The following is a 22,842-nucleotide window of genomic DNA, read 5'->3' as shown; positions in this document are numbered from 1 at the left end:
CTCAATATCTTTATCTAAGCTCCACGCAGTGATACTGCAGTCAGTTAGCAAACCATTAATCACACACTAGCTACTGCACAGCAACAAATATGTTCTTACCTATCACCATCTGCTGTCTTACCTTCTCCAGCTTAACCTTTTTAATTTGGACAATTATATCTTGCTGTAGACATTAAATTAAAAATATTTATCTATAAATGCTATCCACTTGCACAGACGTACACACAGACTCGTGCCATGCTGCTCTCATCCCACGTTCTTCTTGTTTTAATTTTTACAGTAAGGCAATGTATATCCACAAAAAATATTTAGATCCTTCTGCTGAGAACTGCAGTTCCAAGAATATTTCTCATGAAATACGCTACTTTAATAAAGTTCACTATTCATTTTCTCAATTTTCTAAAAATCTATTCAGCTTTTTAAAAATCCCATTTAGATTTATTTTTTTTTTAAAGCAAAGAACCTAAGTTTAAAACTAACCCTATTAAGTGTCACTTCTATGCATATCAGATACAGAGCTGGAAGGTGAAAAAAACCAAATAATGGATTTATTCATTACACGTTTGTAAAAGGACATTCATCACACAGTATTCCAGAAAGTCTGCACCTTTCAAATGCTGTTTAGAGTGGGTTAAACAGTTGCTGTTGACGTTTTAAGATCCAGCTTTAAAACTAACTGCTTTATGTCCTGTAACACACTACAAGCTCCATTACAATCTCTCTTCTGCAAAGCCATATCTTCATTTCTTGCAGGGTCATTTGTTCCCTAGCTTACCTTTGTCTAGATATTAATGTACTCAACAAAAGAAGAAACTTTTCCTAGGGAAAGAGAATGGAAAAAAATAGCTGTTTAATAACCACTGGCACAAACGACAGTTCAAAACCCCATGCTTGTATCTCTAGGGATTTACTGGCATCTTTACTAGCTGGATCTTGGAAGCCTGCAGAGTTGGCCAGAAAGAACAGCGTGTATATATTGAGACAGAAAACTCTGTGAACGATGGACATTTTTCACTGATGAGTTCTGTTTTTCCAGGAGGATGAAGAACTGTAAATAACATGTTGGGCAGAGGTTGAAAAGTTATCTAGCTTTTTATAGGCAACTTTAAGACTTCATTGCTTACTGGGTTTCTGGTCTTAATCCAATCACTATGAAAGTTTCACTTGCACAGTTAACTCCTTGCTTACCTTTGTTTTCAGAGCTGGCATTAAGATTGCATATGAGAGCAAGCAGGCAAGAGATAATGAGAGAACCAACTCCTCTGCAACTACTAAAAGCATTCTTCCAATTAAAATCTTAGAAAACCTGGTCAGAAGGTTTCTGAGTAGAATTACATGAACTTTACAAGTGGATAAAAAAAGGGGCAAAGAAGGAAAACGCTTGCTACTGGCAAAAGAACAACTACCAAGGCGAAAGTCAGGGAAAAAAAGTCATTAAATTTTAACTCTTATTGCGGGGGCAACTAGAATCACAATTTCCTGCTTTGCCTTCCCCCAGTGGAAGCCATTTGCCATGCTAGACAATAAAAACAATGAAAATTAATCTGTTTGCTTGACTAAAATATGCGGATTCTCAAAAAGCTATATTTTCCACATAGAAAATGTCTGCCGTTTCTAACACAGACATGAAGATAACTAAATTTAACGGAGCCATAGTAAACACTAATTCTCTTCCATACGTGCACTTTTATAAAATTGATTTTCAGTCATGGTTTGAGAAAAGGGCCGGTCTATCACCTCATTATGCATTTTAATGAACCAACTTAGTCAAAACTTAAGCATTCATTAAAAGAAAGTTTCTAGACTTGATGCAAAAATAACCTTGTATATATGAATTATATTTAATCAACACAACTGTGCCTTCCTGAATCTGCAGGCAGGTGAGATTATGCGTTTTTCAGTACAAGTTCCTCTATGCTGTGGCTCAATGGACATTCAATGATGGGTGCTGGGAGCACTGCACCTCTGACGTGGTGTTATTCCACAGAAGATACAGTGAAGGGAAATTGAGAAAATTGACAAAGACCAAAAAGGAAGAAAAACAAGGAATAGAGGATGGGAAGACACTGATTTGGTTTCCCTCTTCAATCTTGCAAACTTTGGCTTATACTGTAACCATAAAATAACTGCCATTTACACAGCTGACTGTATTTACAAATTAAGGCATTGGATTATACAATCATTTGGCTCAGAAGGGACTCCTGCAGGGTTTTTTATTTATTCCTCAGCAGCTTTCCACACAAGTATCTCTTCACTACACCAGAAATGGTTTTCTCACACAGATGAAGAACAATAGCTTTATAATGACATTATTCAGGAATGTAGGAAAAGTGATGAAATACTTGTTAAAATTACTAAGGAGACAGGCCAGGCAGGCAGCATGTTAACTCAAACAGATCTCCAGTGCAGTACATATCTCCAGAGGAGCAAGGTCTCTGTTATCTCTTCTTAAGGAGAGGCACTGGGTGACCCATACAGCCCCAGTTGACAGAAGCACCTCTGCATCAAAGGTTCTCTGCAGCATAGTGCCTCCTAACAGCACACCAGCACACTGCTGACAGTCCTGGTTTCTAAATTGCTAAATCATTTCATAGTTTGCTCTTCCTAGCACAAGACGAAAATATGTAGCAGGGAGGTGTCTTTTCTTAAAATCTGAGTACTTCACGTCAGTAGAAACCTGGCAATAAGAATCTGCACTTATCAAACAGCACTTGTACAAAGCAGAAAGCTCACTCTTTCAGGGCCTGTTTCCTGCACAGTGAAAAAACAGGTATTTCATGGCTAAAATATGGCCACCTCCAGAAAAGAGTAAAGACAATTCTATCTTTTAAAGGAGGCAGGGATTTAGCTGTACTCTAACCAGATGCCCTTGTTTACCATAAGCATAAGAAAGAAAAAAAGCATAAAAATATTAGACTATTAACATGTGCTGTCATTATCCTATCATCATTATTTTATATCATTAATTATTTTGCTTTATGCAACTAGACAGTCAGTGAAGTCAACTAGAAGGTCAGTGTTAATGGTGGAGGTCACCTTTCTAGACACTTTTTTGTATACCACCTATTAAACGGTAATAAGTCTAATAACTTGTTTCAAGTGTTACCTAGTTGCTGGAATCAAAAAGGTTTAGGGGGTTTTTTGGTTGGTTTTTTGCCCTCTTTTTTTGCCCTCTTTTGTTTGGTTTTTTTTTTTTGTTGTTGTTTTTTTGTTCTTTTTAATTATTCCTTTATGGTTTCTCTTCCCTTGTGGTTGCATAAAGATGGCATCCAAAACACTCAAAAGCAAGAAAGGCAAAATTGAATAACTAAATCCTTGTGATTTCTGGGATGTCACTAGTGAGTTTTTAATGTTTTTTTTAAACTTGACTTGGCAACCTCTCACACTCACGTTCACATAAAACGTTAGAAACACTAAAAAGACCAACTTCTTTTCAGAAAGTCGCAAACAGTTATGGTCAAGCTAAAACATAACCATTAATTCTCTTAGAGCCCCCATACATGATTAAACTCAAACCCTCACCACGCTGAGACACAATCTCAACTCACGTGGATGCACAGTGAGTTTGTTCAAGTTTTTTCCCTTTTCCTCCAATCTGATTCAAATGGCACTATTTTTCTCAAAGGCTCATGTTCCACACAGCAGATGTCTAGGAGCTGGAAGCACACTTAACAACTGAAGAGACCCGCACCAACTATGAGAAGGAGAGTAATTGAGATCTATCACTAGCAAAGGACAGGAAGGAATGCAGAGCAGTAGAAGTTCTAGTTAAGTGATTTTAGCGTGCTTTGCCTCCAGTTTCAAGCTTTTCCAGTACATGGTAGGAAACAGTGAAGTCAAGTGGCCACAATCAGCCTTGAGGACCTGCCTTTGGCCCTGTGTGGTATTTGGGGGTTCCTCAGGTCAACATTAGTAGCAACCTCAGACTCAGCAGAACACATGTTCAGAATAGGTTCAGACCACCCTGATGTAGTCCCCTCTTTGCTTAGATGATAGCTAGCCAGTTACTTCTAACAGAGATATTCTGTAACAAATGTTTCATTTTAATTCAAGTCATGGGAATCATTAATGATGAGATTACGCTTCAGGAACTGGTAAAGAAAGAAAAGAAGGCTGTATCACATCAAAAGAAAATCACATATATTCACTCGCTGCCATATTTCTGACAGTGACCAATAATCTATGTCCAAGGGAAGGTATAAAAACAATTGAGGCATATAATGAAACTTCCTTGATATAACTGCCCAGCTTCCAGGAGAGCTGAGGCATGTTGCCTCCCCCCCCCCGACCCGCCTTGATAGTCCCCTATATTATGGACTTCATGCTAGCTTTTCTACATCTCAGCTTCACCTGCATGGCTCTGGTTGTACAGACTCCCAAAACAGAGTCAGTCCTTGCACCTTACTCCTGTTTTCAGAATCAACTTTCCTCTGGTAAGACAGAGAGACGTAACTCTCAACCTGAACTAAGGAAAGAACCTGCTCCATAGGGAGAGTAACTGAGAAAGCACCCACTGATTATCACCATGGTATAGCAAGAACTATCTCTAGACACTTTCAACACCAAACTTAGACTTTATTCTTCAAGTGCTCTGTGTCCAGAACTTGCAGTTCAGCACAGCAGAGGTCTCCTGCCAGTGCCCAGTCACACCTGGTATGAACAATGGCAAATTCAAGTGAAATCGCTGCTATCTCTCAGCTTCTGGCTCCCAGTGGTTGCTGCTACCTTAATCTGACCCTGCTTGCTCAGACCACAGAATGAAGAGCTTCAGGAATACAGTGGAGAATAAACATACAGTGTTTCTTTTGGAATTAAAAATAGAACAATTTTCCTTAACAGTTTGCAGCAAGACTTCATGTGCATGAATGTCTGCACTGTAGTATATTGTGTGCATGCACAGCTTTTATATGTGGGGAACGGTTAACAAAGATGGACATCAGGATCTTTATTACAGCAGATCATTATTGCCATAGATTATGTGCCAGGAAAATACAAATACTGTATATTAAACCATATGGAGAAGTTACTGGTACACTGAGCTCAACCATCAAAACACTTCTTCCACAATCACCACCCACAGACTGATGAATACCCATCATCTGTGCACAAAGTTTAACTTTGTTTTATTAATAGTGGCATGAAATCTGAATATATTAAAAAGTGCCCTACTATATAAAGCAATGTTTTGAGACTCTTTTTTTTTTTTTTCCCCCTCCTGGTGAATTAATTTCAAATTTAGTTACCATAGAAACCACCCTGAAACAAAAAAAAACCCAAAGTCTCAATATATATTTACACACACATGCAGACGCGGGTAAAAAAGAGGAGAAAAGCTGGAGTGTACCTGTACATGCAGGTTATAGAGAATTTTGTAACTGGACAAACAAAAAACACTGGGTATTCATTTATAGGAACACAGCTAAACTCTAAGTCCAACTGCAGTACTCATTCATACAATGATTGCCATCACTAGCAGGGCCGCGAACAACCAAAACGTCTGCTCCTAGAAAACATGGGCCTTTCTTTTCTGTCTGGGAAACAAATAGATAAAATAATCATAGAATCATAGAATGGTTGGGGTTGGAAAGGACCTTAAGATCATCTAGTTCCAACCCCCTGCCATGGGCGGGGATGCCTCACACTAGACCATGTCGCCCAAGACTCTGTCCAACCTGGCCTCGAACACGGCCAGGGATGGAGGAAGCATTTTTTTAATTAGAATTGAAAAAGGGAAGTTCTGAGCATCCTGACATTACTCTAGGATGTCAAATGGGAAGAAATCAGGACTATGTGAACATGCCTTTTTTGCTCATTCTGAAGACAGTAAAAAATTAATCCAAACAGATTTCAGTCGCAGCTGAGTGACAGGTAACAAATTAGACATGAGACCGTGACACACAGATTCAGACCAGCAGTTCTGCAGTAAAATTTTACAGCAGACAGCTTTTCCCAGGTTTATTTCTTTTCATACAGTGCTGTCATAAACATTTCATAAATAATTCTACTAGGAGTATGCATGATTTATAAAATGTCTGGGAGGAGCAGGCTGGCACAGTCTCTACTTGCCTTTGAGCAGCAGCTTTCCTTCTTGCACACTGTTGTTTGTACTTGTAAAATTGACTCAGCTATAATTTCAACAACCTTGAATCTTCTGTACAAAAGATTAAAAACAAGAGTGCTACTTGCTGCAGAAGAAAAAGGCATTTCAATAGTAAATTATCTACAGAAAGCCATTTAAGACATTCATTTAACTCTTTTGTACCATGAAGTCTAAAGAGTTCTCAAAAATAAAACCAAATGCATTCCATGGAACTAAATATATGCTTTAGGCAAAGTGTTTCTGTTGAAAATAACCCTGGAGGACATAATCATAGAAATCTTAATGGCCATTTAATTTCTAAGATTAGATGCAACCACTTACTTTCATAGAGCTCTACAATTTCTGTTTTATCACCTGTGAAGACACTAGCAGGGACATTGCATACACATGTAACACCATCTGTATGCAGTGGATGACAAGAAGTCTGTATCATCTGAGCACTGACCCACATGGTGCAGTACATTTGCTTACTCACTGCCTGGCTAGGAGCTTTGCATGAGACCAAACTAGTTGAGGTTTAACCCAGACAAAGTCAACACGGTGTTGAGATATTTTTCTCTCAAGTTGTTCACAGATTTAGGTTTGGCCAATTCTGGAATGTCAGATGACATTAACAGCTTTTTTTTCAAGGGCACTTGTAGCCCTTTCTCTTGGATCTGGATTTTCTCACTGTGCTTTGTCTGTGTCATCTGCACTGGATTAATGCCACATGTTCCATGCAGGGTTGTGCTTGAAGAGGATTTTGAAAATATAGCTGAGTAGAAAATGAGACGATCAAAATATTTTGTCATGCTAAACTCATAATGTACACTGTACTCGTTACAGGAAGACTAACCTAATGCACACAGGAGTAAGTCAAGATGTTACACTGATTCACAAAGGCCTCAACAAGTTGTTTTGCTGTCTGAGGCACTCCTTGTGCTGGTTATACTATCATCGTAGGTGAGGCACACTGGACTTGAGTCCCCAAACTGAAATTTCTAACGTCTGGAGGCAGCAATCTACAAGCAGCATTCCTGACTAACATTATCTTCGTCTGTTGGCAGACCCAAGTTCAAGCTGAGAACATCATTTTCACACATCTTCTCTCTTTTCTAACTGTATTGCCAATATATTGCACTGGGCTAGCATATAGCTTTTCTTGAAGGTTATCTTTTATTTCAGAGTGTATTTTTTTTTTAATAATATTAAATTATGGGAATTAAATTCTTGTTGATTTAGAATATATAATTATTATACAGCTGTCTAGTACCTATACCAGAACTTTTCAGCCTTCAGAGTATAAAAAGATCAATATGTAGACTAAGGAATGATTGTTTGTTGAAATAATGCTAGAAACATCCATGTAGGGATACAATGGAATCTATCTTTAAATTAAATTATCTAACATTAGCATTCAAAACCCAGACATGATTTATTTCAACCAGTGATCGTTCTGTGGTAATTCACATTTTCAAGTAGAAACACTCCCTTATACTCACAGCTCAATTCCCTACTGCTCATCTTCCTCATACATGAAAACACAAGATACTCTTGACATTTAACCCTGCAATGGTGAACAAGTCAGTTCACACTTGACTTGAAGCATGTTGAGTAATTTCATTAACTTCCACAAGAATACTTGCGTTATCTGGATCTGAGCCAAAGTATTCACCAGCTTGAAGAGTTTATCACACTGCAGGACCCTTGAAGGGAAAGCAGGCACGTATTGCAGGGAAATAACCACAACAAAGCCATGTAGTCATCAGTCAGGTCCCAACTGTTTGGTCTATACCCTATCAGGCTGGCAGTATTTGTTAATCATGAATTCTATCTAGAAAGATGGAATGACGTAGAAGCTCCTTTTGCAAACTGATCCGTGATACGATTTTGAACCACTGTCAGTATTCCTTAGTTGTTCAACCCATTGAGGGATTACAATCAGAGAAGAGCACTTACCTTATATTTAATGGGAGTTTTCACAGAAGTGCTAATTAACACAATATAAAACGATAATGAAGACTGATGTCAATAGATATAAAATGGAAGTAAATTTCACAATTAAAATATTAAATCAGAAGCACTGGATGAGAAAGCAGAGACATAAAATTCTGTCACTGCAAATCACAGGCAACCGTGTAATAGATACACAGTCCAGAAAGAATATCTCCAGGTTCTCACCACGCATCACAAGCCACAAACCAGCTACGAAATCCTATGTATCCTAAAGAACAGAAGGGCACAGAAACCTAGAACATATCACAGAAAAGCCAGAGACACTGAAGAAGGCAGCAATGTGTTAAATGGCAATCACAGCAGGGAATCTAATAGATAAATGTTCACATAAATCTGAGAAGTATTCTGTATCCCATGTCACCGAGAGGCACAGACACCCCTGTGGACAAGAAGGTATCACAGACACAGGGACAATCTATACGACAGTGCTGCTACCACACTGTGCGACTTGGAAATACCCTTTCTGCTGAGCCACGCTACAAAAGCTTAACACGAGAAAGGCCCTTCCAACTCCAGAGATTTCTTAGAGCAACCAGGACTATTTTTTGACATGAGAAGTGCAAGTCTAGTTGAGAATCAGTAAACAGGAGGATAATTAAGATGAACAGAATTAGAATTTTTATAGAGGGCTCAACCATCAAGTGGATGGTAAATGATGCATAACTCAAGCTCATCAGAAATAATCCTTCTAATGTGGTTCCCTTCAAGAGAGGAAAATCCCAGTAAATCTATGATACAATTCTACCTTTCCTTTAGCCTCTCATGGCTTGTTTAATGCTCCATTGCTGAATTTCACATTACTGCTCCTTTGCAAACCTTCCAAATGAGAAGCTGGTGTTAAAATGATGGCTGAGAAAGTAGGGGTGTGTTTATCAGTTCTGTAAACTTACATTGAAGAAATTCGTCTTGTTCCTCTCGCAGAAGAGGCCCTGTGCAGGCATGTGCTTCAGCTGCTGCCAGGGGACCCCGCTGCCCAGCAGCACGTCACGGGCCCACTGCAGGTTCTGTGGACAAAAGGGGGCAGGTGAGTTGCAGGCAGAGGACAGAAATGCCACCACAGGTAGAAGTTCAAAGCATTCACTTTTATTTATTAATGCATTGTCATTTCTCATTTTCCACATAGTTGCTGTTACAACAGTATTTGTGGAGGCATGTGATTTGGAGAAGACATCTCTCAGTAGAGAGAAGCCAGCTTGCTTCTCGGAGCAAGTATCCAGAGTGATCAGCCCCAGCACACTAGTCAGTCCCCTACAGCTGCTGAATCCAGCCTCATACCATCAAGTTCTGTTGTCTTGTCTTCTTTTTAACCTGTGTCCATTTCACTGAGATCCACCCTCCAGCTCCTATCACCTACAGAAACATGAACTATAGGTATATTTAAAACACCTTAATTTTTTTTTGTTAAAAGCTGAATTTTAATGCTCAGTGTAAAATAATTTACATAACAGTGGACCAACAGTGGAACTTTCTGTCCTGGGTATTCTTCAGCCTTCCTCCACAGACCAGGCCCCACACTGCCCCCCAAGCCCCTTGTTTTCCTACACACATGCTCTGGAACATGCCCCTCAGCTCTTCCCTAGGGCTAACGACCTGCGAGGCATTAGCCCAGGTGAAGCAGAAGAGCTTTAGGCTTAAACTGCAGTCTTCTTTTAGCAGGGTGGGGAATTCAGGCCTTTAACCCCTACCAGCCATTACCCTCCATGTAATTTCACTTAACCTCTCTGGAAAATTCCATGCCTGTCATTAAATTTGGTTAATACTGCTTAGTGAGTTTACAAGAATGTATCAATAGGAGACTAAATGATAGACAACAATCAAAAATTTATAGAAGCACTATGCCTCTAAGAGTTCAATACATGAACATCTCTTGTGTAGTTGAGAACTAGGGACAGCTGCTGGCTCCAGGCAAAACATTAGTAACAGATGGGACAATTATTAATTGTAAGGTTTCACTGATGGAAGTTTTGCTTTATGTAATTTCTTATTTCAGTACTAGAAATTAGCATTCAAGTCGCATTAGACTGGCTTTTTTAGAGACAACTTCAGTACAGAGCAGATAAAAAAAAAGAGGAAGATGTGTGGTTCACAGAGACAAAGCAGAATGTTGAATTCTGATTTGTGTTCTCCGGGCTGGAAATATGCTTTTGTGAATCATAAATTTGATTAAATCATATCCACCAAAGTATATTCCAGTTAGAACTTTTTCTTTTTTTTATTTGGGGGGGTGGTTATTATCAAAATTCTTATCCTGTCTTCCAGATTAGTTTCTTTACAAGGCTTTGGTTAAACAGTAAAATCCATGCTCAATCGTTAAGTGCTTTTGTCCTAATGACAGTAATCATGCAGAAATCTCCACTGTCTTACCAGAATTGGAGCATCCCCTCTAGCAAAATGCTGATTATGGATTTAAGTGCAAGAAGGCTGAACACTGGAAATACTAACCAGATATTTATGGATGTCAAAAATCATTCAGAGAGCTAATATAGGTACTTATACAGGACCTTCATGATTATAGCGTACGACAGTCAAGGGGATTTACAGAGATTTCTTATGGTGTGGAACAAATACATGTACACTCATAAACATCACAAGGTACTTTCTGGCTAGTCAGAGGACCCAGAAAATTTAATTATTATCACTCAGTATCAAATTTAATTAAGATTGAAGAAAGCAAAGTATGTAAACTTAACTGTAGACTAACTTCTTATGGTACTTCTTTTGTAATATGTATTTCTGTAATCCTATTAACCTGAGCCTGCAAAATACTTTGAAATACATACAGAAGAAAATATGATAAAGAACCTACAAAAACCTGGTCTTCCATGAAAGTCATCCTGTTTTGAATAAAATCAGAATCCACCAAAAATAAGCCTATCCTAACATCCAAGACCCAGCACATAAATGCTGCATTTTATGCCAGTCATCAGAAAACTAAGTAAATTTCAAGTGTGAAAACAAAGTAAAAAATTGCCTAATGTGTGGCAATCTGAATCTTCCAGTTAAAATATCACCTGAAAATTAAACAAAACCAAAAACCTTCAGCAAGGCACAAAGCTTAAATATAAAATCCCAGTCTAAAATTTTAGCTGTGGATGTATTCCTGAATCTAAGTTTTATGATGAAAATGTTAAGAGACCATTAAGTATAGTGTCATGCTCTGGTGATCTCCTGTGCATGTTACACTGACCATCCATAGGCATTCATCTGGTACATATAATTCAGAGGCTTTTAATGAACAAAATGATGACAGTAACCTAGCTAGGAGGAAAAAAGATCATTCGGACAAATGGGGCAATTACACGGTAACTTCACACAATCAAAGCTAATAGGAATAAAAGATGTAGTTACAGATTTTCCACTACCGTTCTCCTTAAATCAGCATGATCAGTTATTCCCAGTGAATACGCCTGAACAGGTCTCAACTCATTAGATTTCACTGAGTCTGCTCCGCTTAGTTTTTAGCTGATGAAGTTATTAGGAGTGGGTGAAGGGATCCAGGACATAGCAAAAAAGATTTATTCTTCTTGGCGTGCTGCTTGCTAGTCTGAAATGCTGGATTTGGCTGTCTGACTCAGGGCAATTATGAAGTACTCTTTCCAGTTCAGCTGCTGCCTCCCACATCTTTATCACCCCAAGATTCAACGACAAGATGACTGACAGGTACAATAACTTGCAAAAAAATTTACCAGCATTGTTGAAGTTGAAAAGGAAAATCTCTTACGGTCAACCAAGTGGAAATCTGAGTCACCTGAGATGGATACGCCTTAACGGAATGGTGTCAGAAGTCACTTTTACCTAAATTGGAAACTCCATGAAGTGTTGCTGAGGGGTGTATAAAACAACCTTCTATACCTTAATCTTTCCCTCTATTTTCTTTTGTAGTCTGTTAGAAGGCTTTGTTTCAAAAAATACCTGGTGCTACTGCATCAAATAAAAGCAAAACTAAAAAGACTACTGACCTTGAAGGGCAGCCTTTTGAATGAACTGTTACTACCACGCTGTTGCAACTTGAATTGCTTACATCCATTATGCTGACAGATTATGCCTGTCTTCTATGTATATATTAAATATATATATAATCTTTTTACGTACATTTTTACACGCATGTATTATGCCTAGTTTGACTAAATTGCCATGCTACTGACATTATGTTATACCTGACATTAATTTCCCCAGTAAGGGCTCTGTTAATAATGAACATAATAGAAAATACAAGCTTAAAAAAAAACCCCTAAGTCATACAAACAGTATCTGTGAGCTGATTCTTCCAGGACTTACATAGTATTTTTTGAGATAAAAAAAGCACCTAAGTAAATATTTTTATTTCCTGACAACCTGCTGGTTGCAGAGTATGACACCAGTTGTACATACTTATCCATACAGACCATAAGGCAAACACTTCTCACAGAACTTGTTAGTTATATTGACAAACAGCATCTTGCCAAGTTGTGTCTTCTCCTTCCAAACTCATGAGTGCCAACACTCATTCTGGAGGTAAAAATCACAAAGGATGAAGACTTTACTTCAAGACAGATACAAGGTGAATGGGAAACTAAAACTACTGCCCAAGCTGGCAGTGAAAATTCATCCTTACTTTCCTGCACATTTATTCCAACAAAAACCAGCTATATACATATTTGCTCTGGTAACAGGATAAAACAGAGAGAAATAGCCTCCAAATAGTAAGCAGGGGAAAACCAAGCAAAATGTTGAAAGATTTTGAAAAGATGTTAAAAAAAGCACTCAACAACTATTTTTACTAATCTTGCAACAGCAAAACCAGTAATACTGTAAAATGGGAGAAAACAGATTGCATATGAAAACTTGTTTTTCTATGCACTATGGAGACCTGCCAATCCTCTCCTTTCCCAGCCAACCATGAAGTTTGGCCATCAGTCTAAATTCTTCATACAAATTCCTGGCACTGGTGTATAAATGCTGGATTTTCCAAGATGGTTATATGCATTTAAAAATCAATTTCAGCTTTCTAAAATCCACCAGTAATCCACTCTGCCGCCAAAGCAACTCTACCTGATGTAATTTATCTTATTTTTTGAAATCAGGCTTATCATCATTATGTCTAAGCATACTTCTTACTCCACTTACTGCTGAAAATGCATAGTTGCATTTTGTGGTTTAACTTTGTTCAGGAGTATAACTCCCACTGAAGACATATTAGTGTACCATTAAAACACAGACATTTGACATTGCTCTACAAAAGCCTGAATGAGTCATCAAAGAAAGAAAATTACAACCTCATGAAAGTATGCAGTGTACATATATCAGTAGGAAGATTTTTTTTTGCAGTGTTAAGTAGTTGTTTGTCATAAAACAGGACAGTAAAAGCCAATAATGTCCTAGTTGAAGCCACCTGGTAACTACTGGGCTCAAACAGGCAGGATTCAATTTTTCTGAATTCCAAGAGGAGGTAGATTTAGACAATAATGTGTATTTCACCCAGAAAACCATTACAAATCACTAAATTGTTATTTATATAGGGAGAGAGATACAAAGAGAAATAGAAAAGGCTGCACCAGGAAATAAAAAAAAAAAAAGAGAAGAAAATATTTTGCAAGTAGTTCCTCAAGCAAGAACATGGTATTTGAACCAATAAATTGAAAACAGGCAGCCTTTTTTATTGAATGTTGATAAAAAAATCATTTGTCAGCAACACTAATGACAGATTGCAGGAATCTACAGCTCCTATTAATGATTAGTTCCATGGAAAAAATAACAACTGCCACATACAAACAGCATAAGAATGTTTTCAAAACAAACTATCTTTAAAAAAATGGTAGTATTTTTCTGGATAATGACTGTACAGCCAAATGGAACATTCATCACCTTTCAGTAGATCAGTAAGACATGCTACTGCTCAATTCGCAGCAGTGCTCTTGGTGTGTTTTCTACTATGAGGCAAGGGGTATGATTTGTTTCCATTCCCTTCCCTTCCCTGTTATTCACACAAGCTTCAGTACTGGTGGGGAGAGAATTCAGGAAGCCACGCAGTGCAGCATATGACATAACACAAGACTTCCAAATACAAAATCTGTGAGTTCGAACCTTCATTATGGCAATTAGAGAAATAACTCTGATAATTTCAACCTACTGTTCATACACGATTTACTGATACTTCAGAAGGACAAATGATTATAATAACTGAAGTATGCAGAAGTAAAATAAAGACATAATTCTAAAACCAAACCAATGATAATTCATAGCAGAATGCTTTTAAAATTAATTTTATTATGAAGAAGGGTCATGTTGGAGGAAGCACATTATTTTTTCCCCTCAAACAAGAACTGATACTATTACAGTCACCAAATCATTGTTATTCCTGATAATCCAAAATCTCCAGCTCATGAACAGTAGGATCTCTGACTGACTTTCACTTAGTGATTTCTAAGCTGCAAATAATTGTCCTCTAAATAGATGGCAATTGTCCTGTAAATAGATGACCTCTATTCTCTGACAGTAGGAAAACTTTCGTTCTACAAAGACCCAAGATACCCAGGAAGTCTGTCACATGATGTGTTTACACCAATACTGATGAATTTCTGCTTCCAAGTCACTTTTCAGTCCACTTTTTCAGTAAAATAATTGCTGACATTTTTGTGAGAACATCTTAGTTTATGTAACATATCTAAAAGGTAATTCTCTGCTGAATGACAAAAATTACCTAGTTCAGTAATAAAAAAAAAGAATTTTTTTAACTCAGCTGGCCTCACACGCATGAACTGGACAATCTAGGAGCTGTTCCAATCCAAAGCACAGTTCCAATCCAAACTGCAAAACAAACTTACCTGCTGTATTTTAACACTGAGACTTCTGAATTAGTATGAATGACAATACAGTTTGCTTACTCAGGCAATAAACACAGCTAGTCAGCTCTTGTGCCAGTGGCCTGCTCACCTTGTGTGTTTTGCTGTATGTGTACAGATATGCCAGTCTGTAGAGGCTCTTGTAGTGCTGGGGAAAGCGGCTGAGGCACAGACAGAAGGAGGCAATACACTGCTCTGTCAGGAACTTCCGCTGTTCCTCGAGGTCTGCTGGAAGACCATGAGGAAATTCAGATGTATCTCCACAAGGTTCAGCTTTCTTTTTGCAGTCCCACTGCGAGGGTGGGGGGATTGTAGTTTTGATGGGATTGCCAGCAGCAGTCTGAGACTCCACAAGAATCTTTTGGCCAGTAGGCTCAGCAGGGTGGTAAGATTCTGAGCTCTCCAGCAGCTCTTCTGACTTTCCTGCAACTGGAACATTAAGAGAAGACAAAAGTGATAATGAAAATTACAAACTGGCAAATGAAATAAACAAAATAACAAAAATTAAATGCAACAAATGGTAATCTTTCTCTTCATTAAAGCACAGACAGAAATAGGGAGTGGTTCCTAAGGAAAATTATGACTATTCCTGATGTTCAATGAGTAAGTAATCTTCAGCTCATTAACAGAGCCACACACTGATCTCTCCATTGTCTTTTTTTGGGTTTTCCCCTGAGCAATAGTAAGAACTCAGCACTTCTTACACAATGCAGAATTTTCTATATTCTTGGAAGATGGGGGAGGAGGGGAGAAAACAACAAAATAAAGATGTAATTCAGTAAAATTCTACTGTAAAGAAAGGAAAAAAAGAACAGAAAATTAAAGTCATCCTGCCAAGTTAAATATTATTCTTAACAATTTACCTAGAAGAACACAATTCCAGAATATAATTTAGGCTTGGACAGACTGATTAGCAGCAGATAACCTGGTCTTCTGGATAATGTAGGACCTACAGTTCCATCTATGGTAACTCAGTTCAATTGACCCATCTTTTCTTAGAGGATACCAAATCCTACTTTGGAAAACATCCGTTACAGTTGGAGCTTCCACATTTCATTATTGCTGAAAACATGCCTGCTATATGCAGATGAATTTTTCTAAACTGCATGAACTGGCAAAAAAGACTTAACATGCTTCAAACAGCCACAGCACAGAAAGGTGGACAAAATTTATACATTGGGCTTGTTTGTCTTTCCTACTGAAATCTGGCCTTTTTATTTACTGGCACGTCCAACTGTGCAAACATCAGACAAAAGGAAATTCCAGTTAATGGATATCGAAATAAATTTTCCAGTGGAATACAGAACACTTAGTGCTATTACATATGGAGAAAACTGGTAGACAGCAATTCCACTTCTCCACTGAAATAAAGTATCCAATGGAATAAAACATCTAATTTCACTACTTGTCCTCTTCTAGGTACTGAATATCAAGCTGCTACTGGCCAGAACAGAAAGGGCATCTATACCTAGGGAAAAGAAAAAATGTTTTGTTTGAGATTAGCTTCTAATGACTACTCCTTAAATTATTTAGAGATTGGAAACATTGAGGAAAGAGTAAATAAAAACCTAGAAGAAGGCAAGCCAGTCAAAGGACCACCACAGACATCAGTTTATCATTATTCTTGCCTTTATAAGGTTTAACAGGTAGTACAAACTGGGATGATGGTCACGGAAGCAAAGCACAGTTCCAATTTTAAGCTGCACATACATGCAGCAGTAACGCCTACTTAAAATCCTCAGTCACACTGCAGCATATTTCAGTGCTTCTGCATGCCAGAAGAAGCATTTTAATGATAACATGCCAGCTGACATTATCTATTAAATCAGGCATACTCTTTTCCTCTGTAGATCCCAGGGTCTCTTTGCTGGGCATAATGGCATCAGCACAGGTAGTAGAAATCCTCTTCTCTGTGTAAGTCTTCCTAAGGCTGTCTTGAGAACTGGCAGGCTCATTAAACATATCCTGTGTGGAACTGGAGTCAGACAGCACTGCTGCAGTGCTATCCTGACTCCTCTCTGCAAAAGAAATAAAGAAGGAATGCACCACTTGATACTCATCAAGCTGTTACTTGCATCTTAGTAATAGCAACATCGAACTGCAACCACTCTGCAAACCTCTGACAAGTGCAATACAGGATCCTTAACAACCACCAATTCTGTTGTCTAAAAGGTATTTATTTTCTTTTAAGTTGTCTACTTGAACTAATCATTTTCAGCTCACCTCTTTGTGCTAAGAAATTAAAACCCCAGTCTTCTTTCACTAGGTATTATTTAACACTAATGCAATAGAGAGCTCCCTGCCCCACCACATTTCTTCCTAGAATATTACCCTGGAATCTGATTCAAAAGCAATGATGCTCAACTTTCAAAACCAATTAGACTAAGAACCCAATATTTCATGTCGTATGGACTTTAAAATTTCCTGTGTTTACTGTGCCATTTCCCTTGAAAAGCACCCAGTATAATTTTGAGTCTGACGCAAGCAAAGCTCAAGTGACAAGAGAAAGCCATGAACAACAATACTGGTAAAAATTACTCATGCAGGACAGAAAAATCAGTACTATTAGAGGGCAAAGACTTACAGGAGTGATCACGGATGCCATCTATCCTGCAGGTGTTAGATGCTGTTCACCAAATGTTCTGAAAGGTGATTTGATATGGCAAACAAACAATCCATCAAAGAACTACGTCTGCTAGACAGGAAAACTCTTGGACTTCAAGGCAGTAGGCAGAAGAATAGAAGAGACTTTGCCTTGACAAACTGGAGTAGTGTACACTGGCTGCTGACTATGTTACAGTGGTACCTGATCGTGACTTTATCATGGAGGATAAAATTCACACCTCAGAACAAACAGCCATGTGAAAAACTTCCACCCATGTCTGGAACCTGCCTGATATAATCCAGGTTCTTTTACATCAAGAGGCAACCCTGCATGACTAAAAACCACAGCTTCATATCTCCAACAGGAAGATGCATGCATATTCCCAGTGAGATGGGAAACTGACATTTTCTATAATATTGTGCCAACATAATTCCGTGTCCAACACAAAATTCCAATACAGGCAATTGTCTCCAATTCTGCAGCCTAAAGGATTCATTTCCAGTTTCTGCTGAAGATACAGGAATAGCTTAACCAAGATGCACGTTACCTCTATTGCCTAGGGAGTTTCAGTGCATTCTTAGTCATTCCTTTTCTTGATAAGATCAAAAAAGAAAATCTTAAAAAAGCAAAAGCCCTTGCTTTGAGATGAGCTGATAATTCAATTAAATTTCTTCTATTCCATCTGAATTGCACTTGTTCAGGAGAGAGCGAAGGGCCTCCTATGAATTTATTTTATCAAGAAAAAAATCCCTCTGCAAAACTTCAATTTGCAGATCAGGTTCTGCTTATTAGGATTCCAACAAAATTAAACCAGATTTGATGCACTCCATAGGCTTTTCACCAGCACACAAAGAAAACCTTCCCTTTCAGTGAACAGATCTTAATAAAACTCTCTCTTAAAAAAGAACAGTGGAACAGCATTTGCTTCCTAATTGGAAGTTATATAGTTGGTTAATGATGACAAGTTTTATATAGAAAGAATATAATTATAAAGAAGGGGAAGAGAAGGCTTCTGAAGAGAGGTCAGTCAAGCTTTAAATGACTCATTTATAAAGCTTTAATAACCTTCTGTGGTACAAATGGATACTATTGAACTCCCAGTTGACATCAGGAAGAAGACTGACAGGAGCTACCTTGACTTTTTTTTTAAGGAAAGTTTCTGCATCTGTGGCAAAGAGGCTGAATTACTCATCTAGGGAAGAAAAAAAAAATTGCCCATTTCCAAATGTTGCCATAAGCCTGGAGGTCAGTTCTAATGTGTGGGTTATGACAGATGAAGCATTAGAACGTAAATCAAGAACTGCTAGACCAATATGCAACAGTGCTGTCAGGTCACTAGGAAATTACACTAACTTCTCAGCATGCAAAAACAGACAATGATTTAGCATGTTAAATTTCAAATGTATGCATGACAGGGGAGCTTTTCCCTGTGGGGAACAAATGGAAATGCCTCCTTATAATTAGCTAGCTATTTTGATTTGAAATTTCTCTTAAAACAAGGGTAGGTCTAGATATGTATGTTCATTCTCCTTTTCTTTCAATATGTTAACTATATAAAAAAATAACCTTCATGATATTAATATAGGACTCTAATAACTGAAAAGCAGAGGAAGACTCTACTTTTGAGACAACCACCTCTTATTTTAGATACCTTTCCAATGCAATAGATGCTTTCAAACTAAGTGGGCTTGATGAAAAACACTGGAGTATTTCAGAAATTAGCAGCAGCCACCAGTTACTAGTATTAATTTCTCAGAAGTCACAGAGGATGGGTAAAGTTCCAGGGAATAGAAAATGAAGTGTAGTACCTAACTCTACAAAGGATAAAAGGTCAAAGCTATTAGCCAGCTGGCCTTCATTTTCCACAGAATTATCTGAGCATAAATAAATCCATCTGTAAGCACCTAAAATATAACAAGATCAGCAGTAGAAAAAGTATGTATGTATCCCAGCACATATATTCACATGTGCCTGTAAAGAATTAGTGATTCTCAAACCAGAAATAGCCAAAATATCATGCTATTGTAAAAGCAATTCAGCAAACTAGCACAGTTGAATGTATAATCAGTAACTTCAACAGAAAAAATACATGACAGTCTTCCTGTTCTACTGAGCACTAATGAAAATTAAGCTTAATTATGGTGTCTTAATTATTTGGGACTCACATTTAAAAAAAATATACTGAGTAACTAGAATGAATTCAGAGGAGAGGAGAAAAAATGAGATGGCATATAAGAAAATCATTGGGAGAACCGGACTTCAAAATGATAAGGAGAATTTCGAAATACATACAATTAACCAAAATAAAAATACAGTAACTGCTCTTCGTACTCACTAAGTAGAGAGCAAGAGGCAATGGGTTTTAATTCCCCCTTTATCTTTAGCTTAATTCTTACATACAGTTAAAAATTGCACAGAGAACATATAGAATCACTGGAGGTTTTCAAATAGCTATCATTTGTTAGGCTACCCAAGATGCATCTTAATATAATAAAGCAGCTCTGTCAATACCTAAATCCTGCAGTATGTAATGCAGAACTCATGGCAACTGCACCAAGTCACATCCTAACTCTGCCTTACTAAAAAAATATCTGTGCAATAGATCTCACGAAGTAAAGGTGGGTTGTTCACAGGCTGTGGATGTACAGACCCTCTTTGTCCTGCCTGCCTGGCACCGTATCTCCCCTCTTATATGTATGAGCATTTTCCTTTATTGGTCTGTAGTCAGAAACATGATGTATCACACATTTTTCATTCTTGAAACAGATTCCACCCATAACAGAAGAAAACATTCAGCTCTGTATCAAAGTCACTTTGCACATTATTGAAAACAAAAGAATTGCAGAGATTTGCATGGAAGCAGATTAATTTCTTGAGGGCAGCAAGTCCTCTGAATGCTTAAAGGGAGTTCTCTTATGAGTCAAAGATGAGAGTCTACGTTTTGTCTGGTTGCACTGAGCACTGAACATGTTTCTGTAACCTGCAGTCTTATATTTTGTTCTTCTGTCTTCAAGTGCAGAGCAACAGAGTATCTCATCAATGTTCCATTTATTTAGTGAAATCCTTTTTACATAATCTCACACTAAACACCAGTGTGATATTTTTACTAATCAAAGAGAGATTAAATTGGGGAAAGGTAAAAAAGGAGCATACTGCAATAAACTGGATGTGATTCATTATTCAATGTGGTCCAGTATGCACTCCCCATGAACATGCACTACCATGTGCCAGAAAACGGTATGTATGTACTGCAGACCAAAAGATCTCATTTTAAACTGCTGGAGAGAGAGAATTTTGAAGGGTAAGATTTTAATGTTCCAAAATGTAACATGGAGGTTCTTTTTGTGGACAGAAATATTCACTCCATCTTAGAAGCTTATTTAGCTTGGTGTGAGCGACAACCTGGTGCATATAGTTTCTCAGAGATCACCTTTGTCTCATCAGGATGTCGAGAACCCCCATTTACAAAAAACTGTGCATCTTCATAACATTTGCGGGGTTACAGACCAACAAACTATGACGTGAGACTTCTCCCACAGCATGAAGCAAGTAGCCTTTCCCAGTGAGTGTATCATGCAGGTTTAGCCAATTATTAAAAGCAAGCCGTGACAGGTAAAAGCAGGAAGAGGATGCCTGGGGAACAGAGATTTGTATAAAGGTTAGAGGCAGCACGGGCAATATTGGTTGCAAAAGCAATCAGGCAAAGACAACACAAAAAAGGACGATTACATCTAACTACACACAACATACTACATGACATGGGTGAAGACTTCAACGACATGACATTTTAACACTGCAATAGTAATGGATACTGACTGCATCACCTGCAATACCACCACAATATGGAACTGGGTATCAACACAATGAAGGCATATTACAGCAAAAAAGACCTCACAACAATCTCCCAGTCCACATTTTGGGAAACAAAGCTCTCATTCAGGGTTTTGGTTTTTTTTTTTTTCACTTAAGTAATTTTACTGCTTTATGAGCACAAAACTTAGGTACATTTAAACTGCTTGAAGTCTGTACTGCAATTGGTCTTTACTGACCACATACATCCAGCCTGTATAAAGGAGGACAATGAGCACGTCTGGTTTGGTATATAACGCTGGCCATTTAGCAGTGCAAATATGGTGACATCCCAGATAATAATAGTCTTGGTCCCCCCTGAATTTCTGTTTTTTCTAGTTTCCTACTTTGCTCTTGGAAAATAAAGAGAGTTTAATCCTCGGGCTTCTACTATCAGATGCCAGTTTTCAATTTGGAGGGTTATGAAACAGCAACAGGCAGGGGTGATGACAGGAAAGACAGGATTAACAGAAGGAAGGAAAAGATGTTGCTGAGTGGAAGGACAAGAAAAGAGAAAGGAAGCTGCCTACTTTACACACATGACAGCAGCTAGTCAGCCAGCAAATAACAGCTGCCACTCAGCAATACTTCTGTCTCCTTGAAAAAGAAGTTATTTACAAGCTGTATGTACTGGTTCCTTTCCGCCATTTCTATTAAATATACGACTTAAAATTAGTATTACCAGCATTCACTGGGTATATAGCTTTTTAATACTCTCAGCTTTAACAGTGATTTCTGCATATCCCGGCCTTCTTTTTCCACCAGGAAAACGTGCTGGAGAACTACGGAACTATAATAACTCATTTAAATATAATGTATCTGAAATAAGTCTGCCCTCACAGCTTTACCTATCTACAGATGAATGCTTGAAGATCAGAATCCCATTATTTTCAAGAAAAGATGTCTGGTGGTACAATAATTCTCTCCTGCTCGTAATGAGATAATCTGCTGCACCAGAAAGCACATTGTTGGGTATCTTGTTTAAAAACACCCCACATCAAAACCAAACAAAAACCGAACACCACCCAAGCATAACATTAATAGAAAAAATAGGGCTCAGAAGGAACCACAAGAGTTCATCTAGTCCATTTCTTTCTCCATCAGGATAAATTGAATCTCCATCATCCCTGGCAGATGTAGCGCCACTTTTTAAAGACTTCCAGTGCTGAAGTGTTGCAGTGCTGCACTATCCCCAGGAACACATTACAGTGTTTCACCTTTTTGTTTTTCTAAATAGTATTTCCTAATAATGCTCTAACACTATTTTCTGATGTCCAGATTGAAAATGCAATTTAAGTCTAATACCTGTTCTGTCTCCCACGGACAAGGAAATCCTGGGGTTTTGCCTCTGACTGTTTGTACAGCCTTCAAAACTATTTAGGTTACAGTGGTCTCCTCCTCCTTAAACAAACCATCCCAATTCCTTCTCTCCTTCCTCACAGGACATGTTTTCTTGAAGCACAGCACACAAA

The 22,842-nt window shown here is 38.1% G+C and overlaps 1 protein-coding gene across 9 annotated transcripts in view; it reads right to left on the bottom strand.

Annotated features, from left to right (window-relative positions):
- CABIN1 (calcineurin binding protein 1) overlaps positions 1-22,842 on the bottom strand; it is a 116,851-nt gene that overhangs the window by 60,523 nt on the left and 33,486 nt on the right. For all 9 annotated transcript variants that reach the window (XM_030500333.2, XM_030500335.1, XM_030500332.1 and 6 more), the window contains 3 exons: positions 16,752-16,934; positions 15,008-15,345; positions 8,986-9,099 (listed from right to left, as the gene is read on the bottom strand). In XM_030500333.2, the coding sequence (XP_030356193.1) occupies positions 8,986-9,099; positions 15,008-15,345; positions 16,752-16,934 (635 nt within the window). The remainder of the gene's footprint in view (positions 1-8,985; positions 9,100-15,007; positions 15,346-16,751; positions 16,935-22,842) is intronic.

Source organism: Strigops habroptila, chromosome 11 (assembly GCF_004027225.2).
Source record: "Strigops habroptila isolate Jane chromosome 11, bStrHab1.2.pri, whole genome shotgun sequence".
Classification (NCBI taxonomy): Eukaryota; Metazoa; Chordata; class Aves; order Psittaciformes; family Psittacidae; genus Strigops; species Strigops habroptila.
The sequence above is the reverse complement of the archived record's forward strand: the minus strand, read 5'-3'. Positions and strand labels throughout refer to the sequence as shown.